Source organism: Genypterus blacodes, unplaced genomic scaffold, assembly GCF_046128005.1.
Source record: "Genypterus blacodes isolate CSIRO-AG114 ecotype Tasmania unplaced genomic scaffold, CSIRO-AGI_Gbla_v1 ptg000058l_1, whole genome shotgun sequence".
In the NCBI taxonomy this organism is placed as follows: domain Eukaryota; kingdom Metazoa; phylum Chordata; class Actinopteri; order Ophidiiformes; family Ophidiidae; genus Genypterus; species Genypterus blacodes.
The window spans coordinates 4,537,135-4,551,372 of record NW_027466870.1 but is presented as its reverse complement, the minus strand read 5'-3'; the positions used below and the strand labels follow the sequence as shown (position 1 = coordinate 4,551,372).

Below are 14,238 nucleotides of genomic sequence, written 5' to 3'. Positions count from 1 at the left end.
TTTACTTGGAACTGTTTATTTGCCGCCATTAATCACAGGCGTATGAGGTCTGACATGCTGTGTGCCGCAACAGGGCCGGATCTAAATGTATGGCTGGAGGGCTGTCAAACAGGGAATGGCAGAGATGAATGCGCGGCTGATGAAGAGGAAGCATATGACAGCGGTTGAAATATTGTTCATTTACGTCTTTGGAATGAGTGTGTTGAGAGAAGAATGCGGCCAAGACTGAGCGTGTCACATGACTTTACTGGGGACACTGGTCACCATGGAGGACAGGGGATGAAGACATACTTAAGATGCATTCAAGTACCATCCAAAATAATCTTAGACAGGATTAACACATTATAAGCCTATAAATGTAAAAATCATTATTAAAAAAAAGAGGCTCTGATGCAATATTAAGACATTAAAAAAATGCATCAAGGGGAAATTAATCCAGAATAAAACATTTAAAACATGTTTTGGAACACTGTAAACAATACTGTGCTTATTGTAAAACTATAGCTATGTAAAATGGACACATCTGATCTGATTATTATACGGAATATTTGAGCAATTCATCCCTGTAGCAACAAACTCAAAGAAGATGGAAGAGAAGAGACACATGAGGAGAATCACAAGAATATGGAGTCTAGGTCACCTCCAAAAAACTCTCCAGTCCAGTCCAGACCTCTCTCACGCAAACCTGTCATCCCTCTCTGAACCTGCTCCCCTCTTCTTAAAATAAGAGTGTGTGTGTGTGTGAGAGAGTGTGTGTTAGTGAGGTAAGAGGGGGGTGTATTGAAGTCGTCCCACCTCCCTCTCTCTTCTCTCTCCCAGTCCAGGACTCCAAACTTGCGGAGCGTACCGCGGAAACTCTCCAAACAAACTTTGGAGAACTCGGTTTGGGTTCTTTGCGCCCCCCGAGTGAAAGCAGGCAGCGGTGCCCGGATACAAACAACCCAAAGCCCGCCGCGGGGGAGAGAGAGAGAGAGAGAGAGAGCCGGGAATGGCGAAGAGACGGACTCGTCCTCCAGCCCAGCGGCACATGTGAGCCCAGAGGCCACCGGTAACGTCTCTACCGCAAAGGTACACGGGGGAGAAGGAAGACCGGAGGAGGGAGAGAGGCTGAAAGTGTGTGTGAGTGAGCGTGTGTGAGTGTGTGTGTGAGTGTGCTGGCTGTCAGGAGCGTCGCTGTCACCATGGTCTATCTGCAGGGAATCAGCTGGGTGCTCCTGAGCGCTCTCCTGCACCCTGTAGCACCCCGGGGCGCTGAACGACCGGACAGACCGAAGCAGTGCGACCCGCCGAAGTCGGTGAGTTTTGCTGCTTGTGACCGGCGAGCTGTTTTTAATGCAATTTACTACTTCTGAAGTCACTGTATTACTCTGAATGTCACCGTTTTACGCTTAAAGTTTAAAGTTAAAGTTTGTCTTCACGTAAACGTCTCGCAATATTAATTGTGAATCGTAAAGTTCTTTTTAATTAAGCTAGCGGCTAATTATTATTATTGCAAGAGTTCGTTCACTCAAAAACAAATATTTCACTTTATTTAGCTTTATTTTATGAAGCTGCCTCAAAGTAAAAACACTAGACAAATATGAGAGAGGTCCTGGGTTCAACTTTGTATGAAACATCAAGTCGTAAATTCATGAGAATGTTCTGTAAATTTGACTTAATAATGTCAGATATTACGACGTTTTTCAACATTTTTTTTCTCTCCATATGATGTTTACTGAGCTGGACGGTGACCAAAGACGTGATTTTTAATATGATTGCAGTTTTATATAATTTTGTAAATAATATTAACATTAGTAATATTAATAATAATACTAATACTAATAATACTGTGACTTTATCCATATAAATGTAACTTGCTTCGTGATGACACGCTGTGGCTTCTCCGTGTCTTCACTCAGTTTGAGGCCCTGGTGTCCCTTAACAAAGTAACCGAGTCAAACATGTGGACCTTAGAAACAAACAGCGGTTCCGAAGAGAAAGTGACGCCAACTTTCTGCCTGTTTACGTGACAGGCGCGAGCGTGGAGCACCCACGGGTGACTGGGCCTCATGTGGAAAAGTCTGGGTGACCTTTCAGAGGCGATCATGTTCCTATTAGACACACATCAGGCACCCTGGAGAAAATATGGAATAGTACGGAGATCCACTTCAAATAAAGTGAGTTTTCTCTAATCTGAGCCGATCCGGACCGAACCGAGCAGAACCGAGCGGGACGTGTCACGGATGGAGGAAATGAAAAGAGATTAAATTAAAATCCTCCTGAGTGCAAACATCACTAAATAAACATATCAAAGAACAGGGAAATAAAATGACGTCATCCGCAGGAACGCTTATTAAAAAAAAAGTTCTTCAGTTGTGTTTGTTTAATATGAAAGCAGCTGATTGTGGACTCTGGGTTTTTGGTCTCCTTCCTCGTTGGAGGATCATGGCGGATGCTGTCAGAGATCACCGAGGGATCCGCTGCTTCGCTCCGTGTGATTTGTAATGCGTCAGTACAGTGGTCTCTGTTTTCTGTTAAAAGTAATTACCCCCATAAAAACGGAGCCTTCGAGTCAAGGCTCTGCAGAGAAAAAGCCCACGCAGAGGGATTTCTCCTCTCCGGTAAGGCAGAAGACGAGCGCGACCACACTTTCCGTGTCCAAAAGTCTTCATTTATGACTGAGCCTAAGTGCACATTTAGCTGTTAACGATTGACAAAGTGCTGCACACGCAAAACGCCATTAAAAGTGCGTCTCCAGAATATGATGTCAATGGAGAATGAAGAAGCGGGCTCCAAAGCTTTCCCGTCAGTCTGCAGTCTGGGCCCAGCCAACGTGAAAATTGAATTAGAACCCTAGAAACGAACCCTGTTTAAACATTTCAGTCCATCATGCAAAAGATGAAAACTTGCTCTGAAATCAAACCGCTCTCCCTCCACATTTGCTCTGTGTCGGCGCAGATTGTGCCAGAAACGATGCTGGTTGCAGTTAATTATGATGATAACATAACATAACATAACATCCTGTGCAAGGGTGCCTGCACCGGCTTTTTGGCAGCTATTTAAAAACCCTTCACATGACACATTTCAGCCCTGGCAGCGTGCGGCCAGAAGGAAAAATCTTGATTAAATTTCAGACGTAAACATTTTCTAAGAATAACTTTATTTTAACAGTAATAGGTTTCATCCCTCCAAAACTGCTTGATTACAGCACGGCCCCAGAAGCCAGGAGGTTGATATTGTTTATAAATGCTAATTCCTTTTTTCATATTTGAATAATGCCAGCATCAAAGTCGTAGCACATGCTCAGCACATTTCACTGAGGGCTTAACAAGGAACACATTTTTAAAAACCTAATAGTCTCCTTCTCATTTGACGTTGATGTGATTATTTCATTTGCGTTCTGACATTGTTTTTGCGTAGACATAACACAACCCAAACTCGTATGTAAGAACGGTGTGGTGCCATAAGCAGAGTGGGTCAGAGTGGAGTTTGTGTCGGCGTGGAGCTTTTTTATGAGCTCCAGTGTGTTTGCACTGCAGCGGCGGCCTTCAGAGACGATTCCCAGCCCCGACAGAGGCTTTGGCGACTGAGGTATGCGCCTCAACAATACACCGAGGTGTGTTTACAGTCCTCGCGGCCCCTCTGTAAACTCTCCCCTCGCCGCATACCCTCACAACACTGACGAGACCTCACCCGCTGCCTTTTCCAAAGTGGTGTTTTCAGTGTTTAACTTGTTGACCCGGAGCCTCAGAGCCTCGATTGTCACTTTGAAGTCAGTTTGGTAGAATGATGGTTCTGTCTTTCCTTTCTCTTGCTCTCAGATGTTTGACCTCTGACCCTCCTTTCTTCCCCCGCAGCAAAGTGACATGAACTCTTTCCTGTGGAAGATAAAGCGTCAGCCTCCTCACCGGCCTTCTTATCTCTTTGGCACCATCCACGTTCCCTACACTCGAGTGTGGGACTTCATCCCCAACAGCACCAAGCAGGCTTTCCTCAACAGCCCCAACGTGTTCTTTGAGCTGGACCTGACCGACCCGCTGACCATCTCCAAACTCACCAGCTGCCAGTTGCTGCCCCACGGGGAGAACCTGCAGACTCTGCTGCCGCGAGACTTGTACCGCCGCCTCAAACGCCACCTGGACTACGTCAAACACATGATGCCTTACTGGATGACGGCGGACCAGCGGGGGCGCGGCCTGTACGCGGACTACCTGTTCAACGCCATCGCCGGGAACTGGGAGAGGAAGAGGCCGGTGTGGGTGATGCTGATGGTCAACTCGCTGACAGAGTGGGACGTCCGGTCCAGAGGGACGCCGGTGCTGGACCTGTTCCTGGCTCAAGAGGCGGAGAAGATGGGCAAAAACACAGGGGCGGTGGAGAGGGTGGAGGAGCAGTGTCACCCCCTCAACGGACTCAACTTCTCCCAGGTAAGGACGAGAAACAAAAGTGTGTTTTCTCTTCTGCAGGTATGAGTTTAGAGCACGTATATAACTCAGGGTGTTGCATCTTTTTTTCCGAGAGAAACAGCCGGAGAATGTGGGAGAAGACAGCGAAACATGATTAAAGCCTGTCTGCGGGAGACAGCTTTAGGGTTATGGATGTCCTTCCACCTCACTAAACAAACAGAGACAACAGCTGAGTGTGCAGAGAGGGTGTCAGGCTGAGCGGCGAGCACGCACAATAGATTAAAGTAGGTGAGCCGATTGGAGAGCTCTCTCTTTCATTAGGGGCAGGAGGCCTGGTTTCGCCCCGCCGCTGTGTTTTTCCTGTAACCAGAGACTGAACAATGAACTAAACAATCTTCTCGCTTGATGAGCAAAACACGGGGAGGCAAATCTGCATTTTTATTTCTCCTGTGATGATAAAAGAAATGAAGGGAACATTTGTCCGTTTTAAGAAATGTCCGTGCGTTAGTCATGTGGAGGTCATCAAGCGGGCTGGGGTCCATCTGTCAGAGTGTGGGAGGTCCAGAGAAGAGTGCTGACAACACAGGGAGGACGCACTAAACTTCCAATTAATGCTCTAATGTCACCTTTGATCCACATTAAGGACAAAGAACATCTGACTCTGTGTGTGTGTGTGTTCAGACGAGCAAACACAGTCGAAAGGAAAGTGTTCAGGGCTCCGTACGTGCACATCTGCGGCGCTCGTGTAACCCAATCTGCCTCGGTGTGACAGGTCAAAGGGATTGGGGGGCTAATTCGAGAGGCGGCGGACCTCAAACCGCCTCTCCTCTTTCATCAGCACCCCCTAACGACGCTGTCACCGTCACACCGTACGACCCCGCGCGCGAGCAACAAGCACCAAGGGTCGAGGCCGAGCGGCAGAGAGCTGTAAGGGTTAGCGTTGCGTCGTCTTTTTGTCCTGTTATCTTACTCGTTCTGTGTCTTTTTCCAACTCCAAAGCGATTTCAGTCTAAGTGATGTTGATCTGTATACGTTGTGGCAGGTTCGGCGGTTGCCCCTAAGAACAACAGGGCTTTAAATTACATTGCAACACAGCGAGTCGTAGCTCGGCGTCCAGATTTTTCGGAACAGTGTTTATGTTTCCTAAGAACTTTCATTCCGCTCCAATATGCCGCCTTCTCTATTGATCTCTGCTAAAGAGGCTGACGATGTATTTTTAACATACAAAACATTGTTGCTGTTATGGAAATTGAGTAAAAAATGTTGAAGTTTACCCCGACGGAGCACAAGCGGCCGCCTCGTTCCCAGATATGTATGAGAACAATCCGGAGCTGAAATGAATCTGACATGGAAACTATTATTCTCAATTATAATAATTTGTGATTTAATCTAAACACTATGGTTGATTGGATCCTTCCACGCTCGACTGCAAACAAGGGATGAGGTCAGAAGGACGGAGAGACGAAGAGAGGGAAACGTGTGGGTGGTAGAGGAGAGGAGAGGAAGGGAAGAGATAGAGACGGAGCGAGTGTGAAGGTGGCGGTGGGTTTGTCGGAGAGGAACACGCAGAGAGAGAGAGAGAGAGAGAGAGAGGGAGAGAGAGAGAGACTGATGTACATTCTCTGTCTGCTAACTCTTAATCTGAAACATGAGCGACGCTGAAAGGCAGATCTGTGTCGGGAAGTGTTCCAAACCCTGCGTCTGACCGCACGTTATTTGTTCCCAATAAAAAGTAGCTGCTCACAATATCCTGTAACGTCGTGACTCTGACGTCAGCGCCGAGCTCTTGGTAGAAACACCAACGTGTGTGATTCATGGGCTGTCAGAAGGCACCTGGTCCCTGAGGTGCCAGTGCGGTGAAGCTGGAACACACTGGACGACGGCGGCGGTTTTGCCCGCCCGTAACACCGGGCCCTTGGATCAGCGGAGTGCTCGGAGCCTGGCGTCATCAGGTCAGCCGGCTCACGGGGGGACGCTTTGAACTCAGAGGAAGTAATTTGCGTGGAAAGAGGTACAGTAGATAAATCACGGGCCTTTAGAAACGAAGGAGGAGGTGGAGGAAGTGATCCAGCATTACCGCGCCGATCGCTTTGTAGTGTGGACGGCCGTGTAGGTGGGAGAGAAACGCAAGGCGTGCCAGACTCTTCAGGATTTGGCGGCGAGCTCTCTTTGGACCATTAGGTGTGGATGTCTGTTTGGAGGCCGTGGAAACAAAGGCGGGGTCATGGAGCATGGTTCTCCTCCAGCACGGTGCAGGCCGATGCAGGCTGACAGCTGGGCGGGCCGACCCGGATACCAAAAGGGCTTTTTCCTCCGGCGCTCTGCGAGTACTGAGGGGCTGAACGCTAAGCAGCTACAAGGGCCTGGAGTCACTATCACACACACACACACACACACACGGTACTTCCTCTTTCTGGAGTCATTGTTCATCTGGGCCTGTAACACATTTTCACCAAACTCTGAGCAATTACTGCACAGCCATGGCTCCATACTGCATCATCTAATGTGATCCATACTCTACACACACTGCTACACACACACACACAGATCACGTCTAAGCTCCTTATGTTCTACCAGCAGCGGAAGTACGAGCTCAATGACATTTGGTTCTGTTCTAATCTAGAGACTTTCTGGATGTAGGGTGATCATAATAGCGTCTAACTAAACTTTATAACTTCATGTAGAGGAGCTTTAAGAAGCAACGGTCCATGGAGTGTGTTCTTTGGTTCTATGCAGGTCCGTTCTATGTACCGCAGCTCTATTACAGATCTAGTAAGTGAAAGCCAAATATCATCCGTGACCTAGTTTGGATGGAATTTCCTCTCAGAACTGGTTGGAGTATCGTTCCTCAGGTGCCTGTAAACAGCAAGCTCATCGTCCCCTCCTCTTCCCCCATCATCACTTGTCTCGTCCTCTTCAAGTGTCCCACGGAGATTTAAGCCTTTTGAGAACCTTTCCTGGCTCGGCTCTGCGGCCGTCTCTCTCTCCCTGTAAATAAACACCCGTATTTATTTTCCCTGGATCGCGTTGCGTCTCTGGGGCCGCTGGTCCATGTCAGGGAGAAATTACATCATATCGGTGGCGCCGGTCTCCTGGGAAAGGGGTCAGGGGTCGGGGCGGGAGGTGGTGGTGGCGGCTGAGGCTGAGGCGGCTGAGGAGTCGCGGGGCAGCAGAGCGGTAAGGAGACTGGCGGTCTGCTCGGGGGGTCAATCCAGGCACGGCAGGCAGGGCCCAAAGAGCGTACGGTGTCTCAGCCAACCAGGGTCCAGGGTCCAGAGTTTCCATGGAGCAGAGCTATTTACAGAGTAAGAGAGAGGGAGAGACTCTAGCTGCTCTATTGTCACCTCAGAGCTGTTAACGGTCAGCAGGTCAGAGGGAGGGAACAGAACAGGTCTCTCCTCAGCAGGACATCAATCAGTGCGTCTCTTGTCCCACTACTGTCCCAGAAAAGACCCTGTTTTAAAATGAGCAAATAAGGAATAATATCGCAGCATTTTTGTGATTTTATTTGCGTTTGTGTTTGCTTTTGCAAGTCGAATTGACGGACATAAAGCAACAATTCTCCTCTATTCTTCCCTCAAATCTCTGCTCCCTGGGGACCTGGAGGTTTGCGGCTCTGTGAGGGTTATTAGACCAGAACGTTTATGGTGAAGAGCTGAATATGATCTTGGAAGACCGGCGTGGACGTCTCCATGGGATGGACAAGGGTTCCTGAAGGTAACAGTCAGGACGGAGTCAAAACACCAAGCTCCGGCTTCTTATCAAATCAGGGGAGATGGGATGAGTCGAGGACGCTGTGTTCCTTGGACGGCGTTCAGTCAAAGCGGGGAGTGAAGTAAGAACCAACCTTAGCCGTAACCAAATATTTACATTCCGTAACGGGTGTGTAAGATCGCTTTTGAACCGATGTGTTGGCCCGGCGCGCAATGACTGATGGGAAAAGAAATTTGTTGTCTCCGCTCTGCTATTCTTTCCTCTGACCTCCCGGCTCCTCTTGGCTCTCTTGTTCTCCGCCTCTCGCTCCGTCTTTCCCCCCCGACATGTCCTGAGGCTCCGCTTGTCCCGTCCCTAACCCGTCGTTCATCTCTCATGGAAAAAGAGGAGGAAGAGGAGAGGGAAGGGGTGGGAGGAGACCGGCTGTGTGTGTGTGTGTGTGTGCGTGTGTATCCCCTGTTCAAGCGTGACGGCGGGACAGCGATTCACATCTACGCTGTAATTACCTGCACAAATACGCAGGAAACGGCGAGACGGCTGGTATCAGGCCGATCATCTGGTCCCGTCGGCCTGCAGACGTCAGCCCCACTGTTGCTCTAATGACTTAATGGGCACCTTAATGACCAAATAGCCCGCCGCCATCCAGAAGCACTTAGACAATTACGGGCTGGCCAGAGCGCAGGAGGCCGGCGGAGAAAAGAGGCTTTGTCACGATTTACCTTGACTCAATATTTCGCCTCATAGCCACACACAATAAAAGCTGGAAGTGGAAAGAATTAGAGCAGGTACAACTTCAATCCAAGCGATCCGTGCTCTGCGGCGCTGCGAGTCCGGGAGTTCCAGGAAAGGTCGCGTCCCTCCTGGCTCCTGAGTACCTGTGAGAGGACTGCGCTAATGTCTCCGCCACATTGTCGCCGAGCGCGGTTGAAGGGTTGAAGTGCTCTTCCATACTCGGGGCATTCAACGTGCCAAAACCGTTCCCTCGCCCACGCTTCCCCCTCTTTGTGCGGATGAGTGAGCGCTCCTTTCTGCATAAACTGTTAACGGCCTCGCGTCACCACTTCAAACGATACAGAATAGAGTGATTCTTCTGAGCTTGTGTGGCTCTGGAAGCGCTGGTCCAAACGTGGCGTGCAAGCCAGGTAGCACGCAGGAGGACTCAGGCTCAGCTGGCCTGATTGATCACAGACTGGAATGTGGCTGACTGGAGTGATTTCCTCAGAGATCCTCTTGGCTCCTCTGGAATGTTGTTGTCTTTTGGGATGTTGTTGTTTGCTAACCTTTACTTAACTTAACCGGGTCGGCCCCATCGTGAGATTAATGATGAGATGGAGATCAGAACATGAAGTCTATGACTGGGTCGCTCCATTTAAATGGGATAGAGCCATTTAAGTGGAAGACATCACGCTTTGTCTGGATTAACACACACGCACACACACACACACACACACACACACACACACACACACACACACACACACACACACACACACACACACACACACACACACACAAACTGTAAATACCAGCGTTAGTCAGTTGACCGTCGTGACTCATGACCTTTGCTGCTGCTGGTGGTGATGACGATGATGATGATTGATGATGATGATGATGACACAGAAACAAAACTATTGAATTTTTGGACTTTCTCTCCTTTGACTTTTGTACTATTACAGACATGAAGAGAGGTTTGTCCTGTGTGTGTGTGTGTGTGTGTGTTTGTGTGTGAGTGTAGCCCGACAAGTGCCCAGATGTGTGTTTGTACCAACATAACCCAGTAGGTGGGACGTGGAAAGAACAACATGGCCATGGAATGAAGTTTTCCATGTCAGAGGCTTGGTGGTCCAGGATGAACTTGTGTGTGTGTGTGTGTGTGTCTCTGACATCAGCCACACACACACACAGGACCACGCCTCTCACACCAGCGGGCAGCAGTCATAAATAGGTGCTAGCAGAGAGCAGTGTGTGTGTGTGTGTGTGTGTCGTAGCCAGGCTTGTCAGGGATTAAGGTGGCATTAGTGGAGTCCTCTCACTGAACCCGGTTTTAATGTGACCCATGCGTCTTCTCTGACCTTCTCTGCCCCCATTATACACAACCCAGTGGAGCACTTCAACCCTGCTCTCCGCCTCCGCCTGCACCTCCCGCCCCAAACCTACACCTTCACCCCCACTTTCATCCCCCCAGCAACAAGCAGATTCATTCATATTGGCTTCACACGCGGCCCTACATTAACACGTTCATGCCTGCTTACTCAGGGATGTGTGGAGCATTAAAGCACGTTTACTCACCTGAAAGAAACAGTGACATTTTAGATCAAAGTTGTTTTTTCATAAAGGGATCTGATTCCTGCCAAGTAGCTGCGCCGCTGAGAGTCGAGTCCACACACTGCAGATTAAATTTAATTGGACGCTCGTCCTGTGGGACATCACAGCTACGGAGTGGAACGCTGCAGTATGTGGCGATGATGTCATGCAGGGCTGGACTACATTGGTCTGTTCTCCCATGGCCAGAGTGGTGTGTGTGTGCGTGTGTCCCAGCATCTTCGAGGCCTCCGCCATCCATCTCATCTGCCCATAATTTAAATTATTCCGATTTGGTCGACAAACGCCAACGTCTTCAACAAAAACGTCGACACAAACCCTGTCTGTCTTCTGGATTCTTTCCTTTTCCTTTCAAATCCTGTCTCACGATCCGACCTGCGTCCCTCCTCTTGTGTGTCTTTATGACTTCATGTAACTCAGACATCAGACAGACTCGTCATCGATCGCGCCTCGTAACAGATGATGTCATTTGCGATCAGTTTGGTTCCTGATGATAAACACAGAAAGGCCCGTCTACCATAGTGACGTGTGAAGTTTGGCCGTACGACTCCAAGACATAAAGACAAAAGCTCGAAGCCAAACTGCGGTTACGGTTTGTGGATGAATGTATATACACACACGTGGGCCCAAAGTCCCCGATCCACGCCAAACTGGCAGTTAGAGCCGTAGAATCGAGGCTCTGCTCGTAAACTTTATTAGGGAGCAAGTAAATCTCTCGTTCCTGCTGTCTCTCTCTCACACACCTCTTCATCTCAGAGGACATTTGAGTTCAGAAAAGACAAGCAAACAGGAGGAGACGGAGCAGAGAGAGAGGGAGGGGGGAGGAGTTTAGGAAAATAGAGTGCTAGGCAGTTAGGAAGCAAGATGAGGTAGAAGGTGAGAAACAGAGGGAGTAGGAAACACACACTCGTACGCTCTGCAGACTTCCATTTAAGCCAATTTCCATCGCATCAATGTGTGTCTACATGACGCACGATAAACGGATTTATCTAATAAATCCATTATAACTCCGCCCACCTTCGCCAACTGTGGGATTCCAGGCCGTTTGTGCAGTCGGACCTTTACCAGTTTGAGTTCCCAGCACCCTGACTGAGCCGGATTGACTGCCCTCGCCCTCCAGACGACCCCATCCCGTCGTCCAAAGCCGCCCGCAGCCTCGTTTCTCACACACACACACACACACACTCTGCCCCCGCTGGCCTGCCTGCTGTTGAACATGACTTTTCCCGCGTCCTGGTAACAATACAGGCCTGTGTCAACCGGTCCCGACGCATTATTTGTAAGTGTTTGGTTTGAGGTGGAGTACAGCTGAAGTTCATGCACTTTAATGAACTCTCTCCAAGCGGGTTGCCAGATTTGAAAAGAAATCCTAAGCATGTAGCATGAAAGAGGGATAGAAGAAGGAAAGAAAGAGAAGAAAGACCCCGATGTTGACATTTGACTTGGTCAACCCTTAGCACGGAAGGAAGGAGGGAAGGATTGAGAAAGGGGGGATTATGAGGAAGAGTGGGAGAAGCAGATTACCCCCATCCTTCTCCCCTCCCCCTCCTCTCCTCCTCACCACTCAGGAGGAACGAGCGGTGAGGAAAGTGAAGATGACAACAAAAACACACAGGAAGCTCTCACTTTCTCCGCTCGGCGGCTTTCTGCAGGATACAACAACAACAAAGAAAGACAACAATGAGGACGCGGTGGCGGCGGTGGCGGTGAACTTTCCCTACCTCAACTTCTTCTTCTTCTTCTTCTTCTTCTATGGGTTTTGAGGTCGCGTCTCACTCCCCGCCGGCTCGCTCGCTCACGTCTCGCTCAATTTCACCTGTCACTCAGCGCTGAGGTTTTTCCAACACAGCTCTCCTCTACCTTTCCCAAGACACACACACACACACTGCACTGGAACAGTTTAAATATAATATCAAACATATGGCAGCGTTTATTGAACGCAAATGAGATGAGAAATCAAATTTACTTAGAGAGTTCTGGTTTGGGCTGCGGCTCCCTGAGTGGTGCCGTTGTTTAGGGAGCACCTAAGTGACGAGCAGCTGTAATTACACCCACAGGCCCGCTGGGAGAAGTGGAGATGGACTGGATGGGATCAGAGGGTGAGCAGGGGTGGAAGGTTGGGGGGTGGGTGGCTCTCAGTGGGTGGCTCCCTCTCTCGCTCCCTCTCTCGCTCCCTTTCTCTCTCCCTCTCTCTCTCCCTCGTGCATCATGTGACGTGGGGTAATTGGGCCTGTGGTCGCACCAGAGTTGTGCAAACAGATTAGCGGGGGAACATGTCAGCCGGAGGGGTTTGCAGAGGTGAATGTGTGTGTTGTGTGCGTCACAGATGTGGGATTGTGTGGGAAACGGCGTGATGGAGTCGGACCTGTATTAATGGTGAACAGGTGGGGCAGTGGACTGTGACAGACAAATTTGTAATCTTAGTCACACGCCGGGAACATCCAGAGCTCACGTTTATATTCACATGCGTGTCGAGTACACACACGCACATACACACACACACGCTTACATCTGCACCCTTGAATTCAATTACGTTTGCACTCGATCCTAATATTGTGGAGTGATGCTGCCTTAAGGACATTTGAGGATAGAAGTTATCGGGGGTAATTCATAAAACACACACACGCGGTATTTCCTCATTTGCATGAGAGGGAAGGATTATACACACTCACGCAAAAATAAAACCTAATCTTTCTGTGAATGGTTCCATCTTATTGCTGTTGAGTTCAGTGGAGGGAAACATTGAAACACATTATAAACATTAATGCATCCCAGAGCTCACGCTGCTCTAATGAGCCTCTCATTCAGGATTCTGGGTGTGAATTGAGTTTCAGTAATTGGTTAACGATCCAGTTGTTGTTTTGGAAGCTCGATTCACCGCTGAAGTGCAATCTCGGGGTAAACAAAGAGCAGTTGTTGTTTTTTTCGTTTTATTACCGGCTTTCAAATCCAAAGCTGCAGGAAACATGTCTCATTTGTGCAAAGCGAAGCTCTGTGCTCGGCTTTTGGCTCACGTCTGGGAAACAGGCGGGCAGACGGCCGGACAAGCGAACATTCCTGGAGCCGAACTAAGGAGACAGAGACAGAAACGCAGAGCGAGGAGCGGGACGAATAAGAGCGAGCGAGCGAGACGTCTCCCCGACATACAAGAGCCATTCAGATACGTGAGTTTAACTTGGCTGGAGAAAGTCAGTGTGTAAGCAGACACACTTATTGGTTTCTGATGCCCCTGTCAACGCCCTGCCAGACCACCTGCCTCGGGTAGAAACGCCATCCCATAATATGCCACCCAGTGTAGAGGCCCATGCCTTTCTGTTCCGAGGTCTCGCTGACATTTTCTTTGCAATTATGTGCCCCAGGTTTGGACCCAGTCTGAGCCAAATCCTCCCAGTCCGGAATATTCAAGTCAGAATTTGTAGAATAACCTTTTATTACTGCCTGAGCCTGTATTCTTTTATTATTTGAGTAGTAGCTCAATGTAAATGTGAAGCCTATTAAGTCCAGCGCTTCATTCTAAGTGGAGTGTAATCAGGATAAATGATGGCAGACGTTTCTGGAAGATGCCTTGGCTGAACTGGATCAGCTTTATCTCTGCAAACACACACGAGATGATGTCTTTAAGCTTCTAAAGCACAGAAGAAGAGAAAAGGAAGTCCAATTGTTAAAAATGTCTTTTAAAAGTGAGTGCACCTTGTCTCTGTCTGTGTCTCGGCCGTGTCCTTCACCGCTGGACATCGCCTGTAGTTTGTGTTCGGGGCTGTAGATGGCGCTGCTTCTCACTCTGCAAAATCCCTCGTCAATTTGTCAAAATATGACG

The 14,238-nt window shown here is 49.0% G+C and overlaps 1 protein-coding gene across 1 annotated transcript in view; it reads left to right on the top strand.

The window, feature by feature from the left end:
• Positions 1-752: 752 nt before the first annotated feature.
• trabd2b (TraB domain containing 2B) overlaps positions 753-14,238 on the top strand; it is a 47,727-nt gene continuing 34,241 nt past the window's right edge. The window contains exons 1-2 of the mRNA XM_076153186.1: positions 753-1,295; positions 3,837-4,406. Coding sequence (XP_076009301.1) covers positions 1,182-1,295; positions 3,837-4,406 — 684 coding nt within the window. The 5' untranslated portion in view covers positions 753-1,181. The remainder of the gene's footprint in view (positions 1,296-3,836; positions 4,407-14,238) is intronic.